The sequence below is a fragment of the Rissa tridactyla genome, chromosome 4, assembly GCF_028500815.1.
Source record: "Rissa tridactyla isolate bRisTri1 chromosome 4, bRisTri1.patW.cur.20221130, whole genome shotgun sequence".
NCBI classification, from domain to species: domain Eukaryota; kingdom Metazoa; phylum Chordata; class Aves; order Charadriiformes; family Laridae; genus Rissa; species Rissa tridactyla.
Genome location: NC_071469.1, coordinates 73,310,639 through 73,324,069, shown reverse-complemented (window position 1 = coordinate 73,324,069; position 13,431 = coordinate 73,310,639). Strand labels below are relative to the sequence as shown.

The following is a 13,431-nucleotide window of genomic DNA, read 5'->3' as shown; positions in this document are numbered from 1 at the left end:
AGCCACGGGAAACACGCGGTCTTCCAGCAAATGAGGCCTTCCCCGTCGCCATCTGGAAATCTGAGTGGTCCAGGCTGAGCCCTGACACACCTCGCTGCACCTCAAGGTGAAACGATGCTCGGTCGGGGCCCCGGGGCTCAGCTGGAGCTGACTATTCCCAGAAAACAGCCAGAAAAGCTGCCCCGATCCCCGATAGCCCGGCAGCACTGCCCAGTGCTGGTCAAGAGCCACCCATAAGGAAACGATTATGGCTCGGCGCTTCGGCAGCCGGCTGGAATTTCTCGCCATAAACCCCGTCCCTTTGGCATGGAAAGAGGCAGCGATCCCGCCAGGACTGATGGGCAGAGCCCTGGGACCGGCAGCAGCCCCAGCCCATGTCGGCAATGTCCCATCAGCGGGTTGGGGACAGGGAACAGGGACACCCCCCTGGCACTCCGAGCAGTCGGTGGGCCGGGGAAGCCACCGCTCGCCCATCCTAAAGGGTTGGCTGTTAAAATTAACCCGCCGTGACCGGGTTTGGAAAGCCCTTTCCCGGGAATGACAGGAATGTCTTTATCCCAGCCAAAGCAGCGCCGGTGCGGGGCTGTTGGGGGAACCCGCTGCCAGAGCCCGGCTCCGCTGTAAACAGGCCAGGAGCCATAAAAACTCCAGAAATTCCTCCAAAGTCCGCTTTTCCCCGGGATCAGGTGAAGGCTTGAAAAGCGCCGGGGATGCAATGGACCCCCCCCTGCGACACGCCGGCGGTGACGGTCCCTGGGTGCCAGGGGCAAAGGCAGCGCTGGCGGCTGTGCAGGGGCCAGGAAAATGCCTGTCACCACGCCGCGGTTTCGTGACCGTGGCCTGGAAGAATTTTCGGCGGTGGGGTTTTTTTTTTTTTTTTATTCCCCCTGCTGGGAAGAGGAGCAGGCGGAGAAGCCCTGCTGGCCGGCGAGCCAACGTGGCAGGGCTGGGCCAACCCGGGGCTCGGGGGCGAGCAAGATGCTCCAACGCCATCCCCCCGGAGTGTTTTTGGCTCCCCTTCGGGGCCGGATCCATGAGGATGGGGAGCCCAGCTACCAGGAATGGGCTGCTCTGCATCGCTCGTTTATTTTATCGTGGGGAGCTTAACGGAGGAACAAAGAATTGAGTGTGGGGCTTGGGAGTGTCTGCTGCCCCCCCATGTCCCCCTGTGCCAAAAGCTGGGGGCTCAGAGAGGGTGCGTGGATGCTGGGAGGGGGCTGAGTGCCGCGCACGAGGAGCGCGAGTCCCCAAGCGAGACGCTGCCGGCAGCCTCCGGGGGTGGAAGCTGGGGTGGCAAGAGGCGGCCGGCGGTCCCGCATCCTTGTTTTTTCCAGGGCGGGAGGCCAGGGGTTGCTCCCGTCTTCCCTTCCCCTCCGGTCTGGCTGGCAGGAGGCTGGGCGCTCAGCTGACAGTCACGGGGAAGGCATTAGCAAAGCAAAAGGGGAGTTTCCTCACCCTGTTGCAAGAGAAGACGAAGCGCTTTCCTCCCCCACCTCCCCATCCCGGCCCTCTCCTCCTGCAACCCTCTCCCCACGTCGCCCACGGGCACAGCCTGGGGGTCCCCCGCCATCCACACGCACGGCGGGGAGGAGAACCGGCCCCGTGCCGAGCGCTTGCCCATCTCCCTTCTGCCATGAAACCCACCGGCAGCATCCTCCGGTGGCCACCAACCGGTGTCCCCGTCCCCTGGTCCGCGTCCCCTGGTCCCTGCCCCAGCAACCGTGCACGCCACCGGGGGGGGGGGGAGATGCTCAGAGGACCACCCGCCGGTCCAGCTGCTCTGCCCTGCCGGCTCGCTGGTGCCGGGCTTCCAGGTGCTTGTTTTGGACCTTCTCAAAGTGCTGCAGCAGCTCCGTGTAGTCGATGTTGGAGGCTGACGCCCTCTTGAAGCTGGCGCTTGGCTTGGTGTTGTCCCTGCGGGGGTGGTGGAGGGGGGGGACACACAGAGCAGAGAGTGAGGGCAGGAAATGCCAGTATCCCGGGCATCCATCACAGGCGGCCCCCAAAGTGATGCTGGTGCCCCATTAAACGTGCCCAAAGACCCATTGAACACCCCAAAGACCCATTAAACACCCTCAAAGACCCATTAAACACCCCCAAAGACCCATTTCTCTCCCCCAAAAAGCCATGAGACGGAGCGCAAGAAGACCTGGGGGAAGACGGAGGCGACAAGGGACACCTGCCTCAGCCTCCTTGGCCCCCCTAGGGGGGAGGTTTAACCCCTCCGACACAGATGGTGACGACCCCCCCCCCCCCCGCCAGACCCCATCCCAACCCATTCCAGTCCAAAAGCAGCGAGCCGTGCCTCAGTTTCCCTGCCTGGTTTGATGATGGAGTTAAAAAACCAGCCACGTGCTGTGACACGCAGGAGGGCTGGGTGGCAGTGGGGACAGCCCCATTTGGGGGCTCCCCGGGGGGGGGGGCTCCAGCCACGGATGCTCATCCCCCAGCGCCATCCCCATGAGATGGAGGAGGGGGACCAGCCATGGGACACCCGTCAAGGGGACATGGGGGAGCCCATGGGAGGATGGCAGGCGGCTCTCCAGGCCCCGGCATCCCCCCAGCCAGGGGAAGGAGGAGTCGGGGGTGGGGGGGGGGCATCTGGGGCTGGACTGTTATGAAAGCCGGCTTGGGTGTTTGAAGGAATGTAGGTCAGAGTTAATCAGATGCTCAGGCCGTCTGACAAGCTCCGGTTGCTCGAAAAAAAAAACCACCTCCCCCTCACTGCCGGGGCCAAGGGTTGAGGTGGTGGTGGTGGTGGTGAAAAATGGAGTGAAAGAAGCACGTGCAGCCCCCCCCATCCCATCCGCTTCCCGCCCTCCCCCAGTTAAAAATCAGTGCCGGGTTGTGGGTATTGTGGATACGAGCTCAGCGCCGGAGGCTGGGAAGGATAAAAGCCAGCCCAGGGGAGCTGTTAAAAGCCAAGGAGGGGTGGCAGCAGTGATGCTGGGGCGGGGGGGGGTTAATTCAGTAACCTGCCCATCTTGGGAACTCTTCGGTTCCCAGGGCTTCGAGGAGGCAGACCCGGCTTTATCATCAACCCCCTGCTCCTTAGCCGAGGGTTGGAGAGCAAATCCCGCCACCGGTGTCTAAGGAGCCGGGCGGGCAGCAACGCTGGGCAGGGAGCACGAGGATTTCGGAGGGTACCCCCCAGGGGAGATGCCACCCTTGTGCATCACTGCTCACGGCTCCCCAAAAACCAGGGGTGGGGATGGAGAAGCAAGCCCCAGGCGTGCGCGGGTGACGGCGGGGGGGGCCTTTTGGGTGCCGTGAAGGCTGTCCGGGCTGAGCGGACACACACACACGCTTTGGGATCACCCCCCGGCTGCCGGCGGCATCTCTCTCTCTCTCTCCGTAAACCTCCTTCCCGGCTCTGCTCGTTTCCATAGCGACCTCACAAGTGAAATTTTCCATCCCGGATGCCAAATGCCTGTGGATGAGGCACAGCCCTCCCAGGGTTACCAAATATAGACACAAAAAACCCCCCAAGCCAACGCTCCCGGCCACGGGGCAAGGACCAGCCGGGGCCGCAAAGGAGCCGGGGGGCGAAAGATGACCATGGGGCTGATCCCGGGATGGTGGGGATGCTCGGCGGCGGGGTGGGGGGATGGCGTGTCCGGCCTCGATGCCGGGGGCTCCGTCCGAGCTCCATCCCTGCGGCACTTACGCGGTCTGCATGAGCTCGGGGTTGGGCACGCACTGCAGGCGGTGGGAGAGGAGCTGGAAGGCGCTGCTCTGGGGCAGCAGCATCAGCAGGCCATAGAGAGCCTTGATCAGGTAGGGGTTGTTCTTCACGTCCAGCAGCTGCAGGCGGAGATCTGGAAGAGGAGAGGGAGAGGATGGGGAGGCGGATAAAAATGCATTTCGCCTCCAGCCCCAAGAGTATGTTCCTCCCAGCCATCCATCTGATGGTCCTGGGAAGGCTGTAAGCCGCTGCCAGCCGACCTGAGGGGCACCCACATGGCACCAGCAGCCTCTCCCCTTCCATTAACTCACCCATCTTTGTGTCCCACACCGGCCGGAAGCCCCTCTCCTCCCCACAGCCCCCAGCTGCCAGCCGGGGAAGGGGGCAGCAGCTCCCCAGTCTCCCATCCCTGCTGCCGCTCATCCCTGAGCCTGTCCATGCCGTCTGCCCGAGGACACCCACGCAATGTGAGATTGCTCCTCGGCTTCTGCTGAATTAGCAGAAATACCCCCCCATGGAGCCTCAGGGAGGTTGGGTGACACCCTCCCGGGGACTCTGTGGAGCTGAAGGCATCCTCTGCGCTCTGCCCTGATGCTGACGTATGTTGGGCCTCGGTGTTGCTCAGCAGAGGGGAAACCACCCTCCTGCTCCATCCCTGGTGGTGCTCAGGCATGGAAGGACCTTCCTGAGCCCTACAGACAACCGAGGTCCCACCTGCGGCAGCCCAGGATGGGGATGGGGCGAGAGGTCCCTGCCCCAGCATCGCACCTCCTGGTTGCCACTAGCACCTCCGGTGCCTCCCTGCGGAGGGACCCGTGCCCAGGGGTGCTGCTCTATGGGGGACACGTCTGTCTCCCGGCCCGAGACTCGGAGATTAAGGTGAGCGGGGCGGGCAAGCCTCCAGGAATAGTGTGGGGCCTTGGAAAACCACCACAGACATGTGGACGCCTCGCATGGTGGGACAGTCATCCTCGGGACGAGGCACCGGGCACCACGGGAGGGAGCGTGACCGAGGGCCACCCCACATCTCCACCTCCCGGCTGCTCTAACTCTCTTCCCCCAAATATTCTCCAGCCCTGGACCATCCAGGTCCCCCAGCGAGTCCTTTCCAGGACATTTCCCAATGCCCAGCTCCTCCTCCAGGGAGAAGGTGCCCAGGGGCAACTGAACGTCATCACGAGAACCCCCCTACAACCACAGGTCCCCCCGCCATGTCCTCCTCTCCCCATCCCACTGCCACGTCCCCAAGCCGGGGGGGACGGACACATTCCTGGGGCTGGGAGGGCCAGATCTCGAGAGAGAAGCAGCTGTGGGTTTTTTTAGGGTTTAAATCTCCATTTTGAGACAAAAACCCCACCTTTGTTTTTTCTTTCACCCCAGCAGCACCCACGATGCCACCCCATGTCTCCAAGGGTGGCGGCACATGGCTCCCCTCCTCTGACGTCCTACCCGTGAGATGCTCAGTGTGGCCCAGCCTCCCCCCCTCCCCTGATTCCTTCCCCCATCCCTTTGTTTGGTGCCAGCGCCGCTCGCTCCCTTAACCTATATCTGGGGGCGGGGGGGTGTGTGTGTGAGCTGCAACCCCCCCGCCCCGGCCCTCCACCATGCTGCCAGTCCCCGGCGGGCAGCTCCAGCGCTGGGCAAACCTCCCGGCAAGAAGTCTCATAACTTCTGCTCTATTTATTCGTGCGGCGGCTGCCGCTTTTGCGCTGGAGGAGCGGGGAGGAAGCGGGGGGGTGGGCCGAACACACGCACACGCAGGGTTTTCCTCCTTACACGTGAATATGGGGCACTCGATGAGCTGCACCAGCTTGTCCACCTCGGTGAGGAAATCTACGGTGACCTCCAGATCCCCGCTGGATGTGGCGGTTAAGGATGTCACCTTGGAAAAGGGTGGCCCGGCGGCAGCAGATGGCTCGCCCTGGCGATGCCCGGCGTGGACCGCGGCTCTGCCAAACCCTCCCTTCCATCCACAGCTCCCGCGGGAAGGCAGCAGGCAGGGAACGGGCAGGGCTTGCAGGCAGGCAGGGTTGGAAGGTCTGCGGGGTGGCCACCGGACGATGGGAGGAAGGAAACGGGAGGAGCAGGCAGGGATGGGGGGGAAAAGGCAGGTTGCCCAAAAAGTTGGCAGCTTCCCTAAGCCGGAGAGCAGGCAGGAAGATGGTGTAAGGATGCTTGATTTTACCCTCCTGGGCACAAAGGCGATGCCGAGCACTCCCGTCCCCCGGGAGAAATGCCGGCTTGCGCCGGGAAGGGAACCCGAGCACGTTATTAAGCTTCTTCGTACGGAAAGCTACGCAGGGAGGCTCGGGGTTTGCCAGCACGTGAAAAGAATCATTGTGCTCACGGGGAACTGCACCGCGCCGGGCGCTGCCTGCTCCTCCTCGGGCCAGGAGGCCACAGCCTTCATCTTCCTGGGAGGAAGAGGATGCTGAGGAGCCTCCCCTCCCGGGCAAGGGAAGGGAAGGGCAGGGCTCAGCCAGCGCACGCTTACCTCTTTTTACACCACAAAAAATAAGGATGACCCGAAGGGAAGGGAGCTGGCTGCTCCTGCCCACCCATCGCGGGGACGCCGCCCCGGTAATGATGGGCTTGGGCTGGCCCGCAGCGTGACCTTGGTGGCCACAGAGGGACCAAGGGGCCAGCCCAAGCACCGGCCTCGCGGAAAACCCCCAAAGGATACAATTTCTGGATGAGGTCGTAGGCGTGCTTGTAGTTCTGGGTAAGGAAGCAGAGGGACACGGTTGTCACGGGGTTGTGACACCAGGACCGGTACAGGCAGCAGAAGAGGTTACGGCTTTCCTGGTAAAAAGAGGGAGCCGTCGGGGTCAGGTCACCAGCGGGAGCAAAGACATGGCACCGAGAGCCCCGGGTTCCTGACACTGACCTGCCAGACTGGCAAGTGCCACCGAGACACGAAGGGACGTTTCTGGACCCACCAAGTCCACCTGGCACTGGCATGAGGCCACCAGCCTCAGGAGATGGGAGACCAGGCGGGTTTTGGGGTGGCAGAGTGACAGGGTGGCCCTCAGGGGTGCTGCGTCCACTGCAGGACGAGGGGCTGGAGGACAGTGGCTGCCCCACCCAAGGGGACACCTCTGCATCGCTGGCCTTCAGCATGAGGAGGAGGAGGAGGAGAAGTCTTCCTCCCTCTCCCTGCCTTGCTTGGATGTGGCTGGTGCTGGTGGCAGCTGCTCGGCAAACCCCGCGGGCGCGTTCCCGTCGGGGACAGCTGAGGGACCCGGGGGCTCTGCTCCCGCCATCACCTGTCCCCTGGCCCGTGTTGGGGTGGAGGGAGGGAGCTGGCAGCTGCTCCAGGGCTCGGGGAGCTCATTCCCATCCCGGGAGTAGGGGAAAGCAAGAGCTGGGCATGTCCTCCAAGCCCCCTTCAACTCCTGAGGAACAAAGGGGCTGCCTGAGCTCCAGCCCTAGGACCTGCCAGACGGGGACTGAGCAGCAAGACATGTCTCCAGGTGGCTCCCAGGTGCCCGCCACCCCCAAGACGCCCCCCACCAGCAGCTGAGCCTGCTCCCTCTGCCCATACCGGGGTCTTCAGGTCCTTCAGTTGGTTCCTCAGCTGGAAGAGCTCGGAGGACGTCAGCAGGATGGTGTTGAGGGTGTGGACCATGGTAGAGGCGAACTTGAGGTCCTCCTCCCGAAGCAGTATGTCCGCCATGGAGTGGAAGATGTTTTCCGCGTTCAGAAGTAGACAAAGCTGCCTGCGTATCACAGAGGAGAGAAACCCCGGGGGGGAGGAAGAAAGGTTAATGAGACCCTGACCTGAGCCCTTCCTGCAGAGAGGACCAGGGATGGGAGATACGGGTGCACCGCAGGCTGGGCGAGCATGGTGGCACCAGAAGGGAGATGTTGTGGGGCGATGCCAGGCTCCGCATTCGGAGGGTGCAGCCATTCACACCAAGGCAAGGCCAAAAAAAAAATAGCTGGGCTCAGACACATCCCCAGCCGTGCTGCTCTGGGACCTCACCTCCACCCACCACCGTGGCTTGTGGCCACCTCCAGCCTCCCAGTGACCTCCCTGGAGAGTCTTCAGCATCGCTTTCCACCCTGCTGACTGCAGGGTGCCTGCAGCAGTGCGCTTACAGATGGCACGCGATGGCCCAGCCAGACCAGTATCCCCCCCGACACCAGGGAACTGGTGGGGAGCGAGCTTGGCCAACAGGACATACCACTCCCTCCTGGCACTGTGGGACCCGGGAGTGCCGGAGCCAGAGGCTGCCTTTCCCTCTGCAGCCCCCTTTCTCCCAGTAACCTGCCCTGTTGCTCTTTGAACTCCTCCATGCTCTGGCTCCCAGGAGATCCGGTGCTGAGGGGCTCCGGAGCTCCAGCCGATGGAGCTGGAAGATGTCTCTGCTCCACCGGACACCCCACCGGCATCGCTCTCCCCAAAACACGGCATAGCCGGCGCCACAGCTCACGCTCGGCGGGTCACGGCAGGAATGTCCTGCTTAACAAACCATGGGGCGTTCTCAAGGTTTTTCAACATCTTAGACCAGAAAACATAAACCAGATTTTTTTTTTTTCTTTCCTTTTTCTTCCGCCTTTGTTTGGATTTGGGGATTTCCTGTTTTTCTCCAGGCTTCTGCCTTCTCGGGCAGTTTGTCTGAGGACACCTGAAACGCCGCCCAGCGCTGGCTCAGCTCGCCGGCGCCCGCATCGGGGAGACCTGGGGGAGTCCACCCAGCGCCCCAGCATCCCCAGTTTCTTCTGAAATTGGGATGCTCCCATGGTCTTCATATCTGCCCCACGGGCTGACGGGGAACCTCAGCGCTGGGGGAGATTCTGGCATCCCACAGAGCTCCTCTGCTTTCCCACAACTCCTACCAAGCACTGTTCCCCACTAGATAATCTCAGCTGGCAACAAAATCCCCCCCTGGAGGCATCTCAGAAGGGTTTAGGAGGCAAAACAAGGAGCACCTGCTCCACCGGCTGGGTGGGAGGCATTTACTAGCTGTTGGAGGTGGGAGGCACACCTGAATTTCCCCTCCCGAGGTCATGTTTTCACCTCCTGGGGTGAGGAAGAGGAAGGAGGCGAGTCCTCTGGTCCTTCCCTGTCCTCAAGGGGAAGGACCAGGAGAAGACTATATGGCTACAGGAAGACACCAAAGCCCATACCCCTAAAGCCTGGTGGTTTAGGGAGGCAAGAGGTGGATGGGGCATGAAGAAATGGATTTTCCCTCCCAACCTGTGGAGGAAGAAACCCCCCCATCTTCCTCCCAATTCTGCCAAGCAACCCATCCCCTCCTCGCCCAGCCCCGGCTCCTCTCCATCCGCAGCTCCCGCATCCCGCGTGGCCGCCGGCCGGACAATGAGATGCTCTGTGCGGGCTTTTACGTAACCCAACCCGGCGATCGCCTTGGACCCCGTTAAAATGGAACGGGGCCGTGATAAATAAGCTCATTTATCCCAATTATTCTTACGTAACCGGCTGCATTCATGGGGATGAAAATGCTTCCCCGATTTCTCACCGCTTGGACGCAGGGCTGGCGGGAGAGCGATGGGAAAGGGAAGCATGGAGGGAGGGAAGGGGAAGGCGGAGGCTTTCAGTCCAGGCTGCCGGAGCCAAAAGCGAATCAATAGCTCAGCATCACAGGCAGGATCCGCTCATCGCCAGCTGCGGCAAAGCCAGCCCAGCCCGGGCAAGTCCGAGCCCAGCCTGGGAACGAGCTGGCTCCATCCGACCCTTTCGCAGTAAGAGGGGATAACTGGATGCCCCATCCTTGCTGAGCTTCCTCCGGCACCTGTGACGGGCGCTCACACCGCGAAGCAGGATGATTTATTGTGCCCAAAGGGATGTTTCCCCCACAGACAAACACCAGGATAGTTGTACCCCCAGTTGCCCGGCTGTGCCGGTACGGCCAGGGACCGGCTCTTCTGCTCGGAGCCGGTGTTTTACACCTTCCAGCCAGAAAAGGCTACAAAAAAAAGAGCTCAAACAAACTCAGCCAAACCAAAACCAGCGCCAGTGAGCATCGAGGGCAATTCAGCCACCTCCGGAGCTGCCCTCATCCGCCCACAGCAAGGACGGCATCGGGTCCCCACGCCACTGCTCCTCCGTGGAAAAGGAGGGCTCTGGGCTCTGGCTTTCCATAAATAGGAGCTCTGACATTTGGCTGGCGAACGCTGTGGCTCCCAGCGAGCTGAACGCGAGCCGCTTTCTAATTTCAGGCCTGGTTTTGATTAGCGGGGAAGGGTTGGGTTTGTTGCCCCCCCCCGCCTTTCCCCGTCCTTTCGGTGGCACTGGGAAACTGGAAACCGCCGGGGTGTTAAAGGAGCAGCCGTGCAGAGCCCGTGTCCCCCGCTCCGAGGCTGCGCCACCCCTGGGCACACCGTCCCACCAGGGTGCCCACCCCCTCCAGCTGCCCCCGGGCGGGGGCTCTCCGGGAACCACCAGCAGAACGAGTTTGCCAGTGCTCAGCAGCTTGTCCCCCATGAATCCGCAGACCCCAAAACTCCCCCTCCGAAGCCCAAAAGCGATCCCCAAAAGGAAGGGACAACTGGCCGGCCACGCAGCTGCTGGCCTCTGTGACAGCAGCCAGCAGCTGAGCCCGACCGGTGGGACGGGACGGGACGGGAGGGGACCCCCGGAGCCGATCCCCCGGGAGGCTTCGATGGCACGAGGGGAACGCGAGGCTGGTGGGGAGGAGGCAGGGGCCGGGGCCGTAGAGGGGACAGGTGGCTTCCAAGTGAGCAGGCAGCAGCCGAGATGTTGGAGGGGCGGCTGCAGAAGGGGACGGGGCAGGGGGGACAGCGAGCGGGAGCCGTACCCCAGATACGTACACCCCAGACATGCACACCCCATAAATATATACACATAGACACCCCTAAATACATACACCTCTATCAGCTATATACACCCCAGACCTATACACCGCGCTAAATATAATTCTAAATATGATTCTAAATATATATATACATATACATATACATATATATACATATACACCCATAAAGACATATATCTATCAGATATATACACCCCCGAAATATACACCTCATAAATATATCTATATCTATATCTAATCTATATCTAATCTCTCTATATCTAATATATCTATATCTATATCTATACACCTCGTCTGCAAGACTTAAAAATCCCAGTTGGGGATGGGGATGGCTGCATCCCACCCATCCATCCCCCTGCCCATGCTTTGATGCGACGATGGAAGGCACCGGCTAATCCTGCCCCCCTGCCCCGAAGCAGCGTCCCAGCGAGATGCCTCTCCCCTGCAGCCCCGTGGGTGACACCTGTGTCCCCTTGGCCTGTCCCCTTGCCCCCCAGGGAACCGGCGAGTCCCCGAGGAGCTCCCGGCGGGGGGAGCGGAGGGGAAGCCGGAGCGTCCCCGGGGAGGCAGGAGCGGCGGAGCATCACGGCATCGCCCAGCCGTTAGGCAGCCGTTGGCGCAGGCACATGGCGGCGATAATGAAGTGCGGTATTTAGGCCATTAAAATTTTAACTCCTTAAATTAAAAGGGTTATTCAAGCCTTTCCAATGGAGCCAAGGAACGCGGCTGCGGGCAGACGGGAGGCGGCGCCTGCCTGCAGCGTGGCGATGGGGGAAAACCCCCCGTCGCCCATCGCCTCGCATGGGGACGAGCCGCAGTGGGGGTCCCGAGGGACCCAGCGGGTCACCTCCAGCCCCTGCCGTGGGGACAGGACCCTGCCCTCCCCATAGCCTCGAGGACCCCTCCGCAAGATGATGCTGGCCAAGGGAAGAGCCATGGAGGCCACCACCAGCCTTGCATCGGCGGTGCCACCCTGGGGTCCCCCGCTGCGTCCCTGAGCTGCACCCCATGAAGCACCAGAGCCCCCCCCCTCCCCGATCCAGTGGCCACCGAGTTGCCAGGGCAGCGATGGTCAATCGCAACGAATTCCCATCACGCTAACGATCGGCGGGGCGGGATGGGGTGGCCTGGTACTGGGACGAGCCGCAAGCCCCGGGGCAGGGAGCCCGGGGGACGTCGGAGCGATGGGGCGGCTTCGGAGCCACATCTCCAATTAAGGGCAAGCCCCGGCGTCCCGCTTTGACAGCAGGATGCCTGGAAACCCGGCTAATCTAAACATCATCCTTGCAGGGAGCTGTCGGAGCTCCCAGCCCCCTCTTTTAACCGCTTCGGCCCCATCTCCTGCCCCGAGCCACCACCGGGTGGGGAGCAATGAAGGGTCGGGGCGGCCCGATGCTTGCTCCAAGAGGGTGAAAGTCTGGTTTTCCATAAAATAAAAATAAAAAATAATAATAAAAAAGAAGATGATGAAATCCAGCCCTGCTGCAGACGGAGGCACCATCCCCTCTGCCGGGACCTGCAGGGAAACCCCGGGAGGGGAAACGCTGCTGGCCCCCTCCCATCGCCCCGCCACGCCGAGCACCGTCCCGCTGCGTTCAATTAAGCAGGTGCTTCTTCATTAAGCGCCAGTGATTGGCTTTATTAGCTCTGGGCAGAGCCGGAGCCCCAGCAGGAAGAGGATCGGTCTTTGTCCCACTTCCAGCATCTGGGACAGAGCCGGGGAAGGAGCCGGCCGAGGCTCGGGGGGGGAAGCGATGCTCCGAGGGGCTCTGCCCTGCTTTTCAGCTGCTGGATCCGGATGCTAGGAAGAGGGCAGAGCCCCTCCAGCCTTCCTCCCCACCCTCCTCTTCCTCCACTCCCTTCCCCAAAGCTTTCTGCCACCCTTCCTCCCCGCTCTGGGCTCCCTGGGGGAACCTGCAGCCCCCGCCATGCCCGTCCCCCTGAAATCTTCCTGCCGGGAAAAGCAGCATCCCCAGTCCGGTCCAGCAGCTGGGATCCTTTAGGAATCTGCAGAGGAAGCAGCCTCACAGATAAAATTAGGACGGAGGGGAGAGGGAGGAGAGAGCGGGGAAGGCAGGAGGATGCCGTTCTCCCGGCCTTCCCCACCACAGCTGCAAAGAAAATCCCAGTCCTCCATTTTTCTCCCCGCCTTTGCCGAATCCAGGCTCCGGAGCTGCTCCTCCGGGCAAGGGAAACCATGGCAACCCCGGCAGCTCCCGCTTTCAAAAATTCATAGTGTTTTCACGTATGGGATTGGGAAGCGTTTGGGAAGTTTAGGAGTAGCGGGGCTCCTTCTGCAAGGAGGCAGAGGGACCCTCTGTCCCCCCCTCCATCTCTCCCAGCCGCCCATTCCCATCTCTGCCGGCACATTTCCCTAACGAGCTCGGGTCCTCGTCAAGAGACAGAGAGGACCCAGTGGGGTCTGCCTCCTGGGGATGGGCTTGTAGACGGAGCGAGATACATGGCGAAGCATCAACATCTGCTGGATGTGGGAAGCCATAAAGTACAACCTGGACAAGGAGAGCCCAGGAGAGCACAGACAAGTCCTTGGGAAGACCTGCTCTGGAGCCGGGAGCCACCATGGCTCACCTCAGGCGAGGGAAGAGCCCGCTCGAGCCAGGAAGATGATGTGAGCAAAAGCAGGACTTCTGTCTCCTCCTTCATGCAGCTTCTGGACTCTTCTTGGTGTCCTGACGCTCAGGCCCTGCTCTTTGAGAGGTCAGGTCAGCCAGGAGCGGGAGCATGGGATCAAAGGGAGCCCATCCGTGGGGAGGGTGAGGGCGTTTGGGAGAGACCCAGTTTAACGTGCAAAAAAGCCTGAACTTCTCTTTTCAACCTCGCCAGCCCCGCTTTCTCATGAGGAACTTGGCGAAAGCCGTGGACCGGAGATGTGCGTATCGCGGGAGGAGATGTGTGGATCCTGGGAGGAGATGTTCCGGATCT

The 13,431-nt window shown here is 61.7% G+C and overlaps 1 protein-coding gene across 1 annotated transcript in view; it reads right to left on the bottom strand.

Annotated features, from left to right (window-relative positions):
• Positions 1–1,062: 1,062 nt before the first annotated feature.
• Positions 1,063–13,431, bottom strand: part of VAC14 (VAC14 component of PIKFYVE complex) — a 70,260-nt gene continuing 57,891 nt past the window's right edge. Inside the window, exons 15-19 of the mRNA XM_054198921.1 lie at positions 7,230–7,404; positions 6,369–6,487; positions 5,462–5,541; positions 3,668–3,818; positions 1,063–1,914 (exon numbers count right to left, since the gene is read on the bottom strand). Coding sequence (XP_054054896.1) covers positions 1,752–1,914; positions 3,668–3,818; positions 5,462–5,541; positions 6,369–6,487; positions 7,230–7,404 — 688 coding nt within the window. The 3' untranslated portion in view covers positions 1,063–1,751. The remainder of the gene's footprint in view (positions 1,915–3,667; positions 3,819–5,461; positions 5,542–6,368; positions 6,488–7,229; positions 7,405–13,431) is intronic.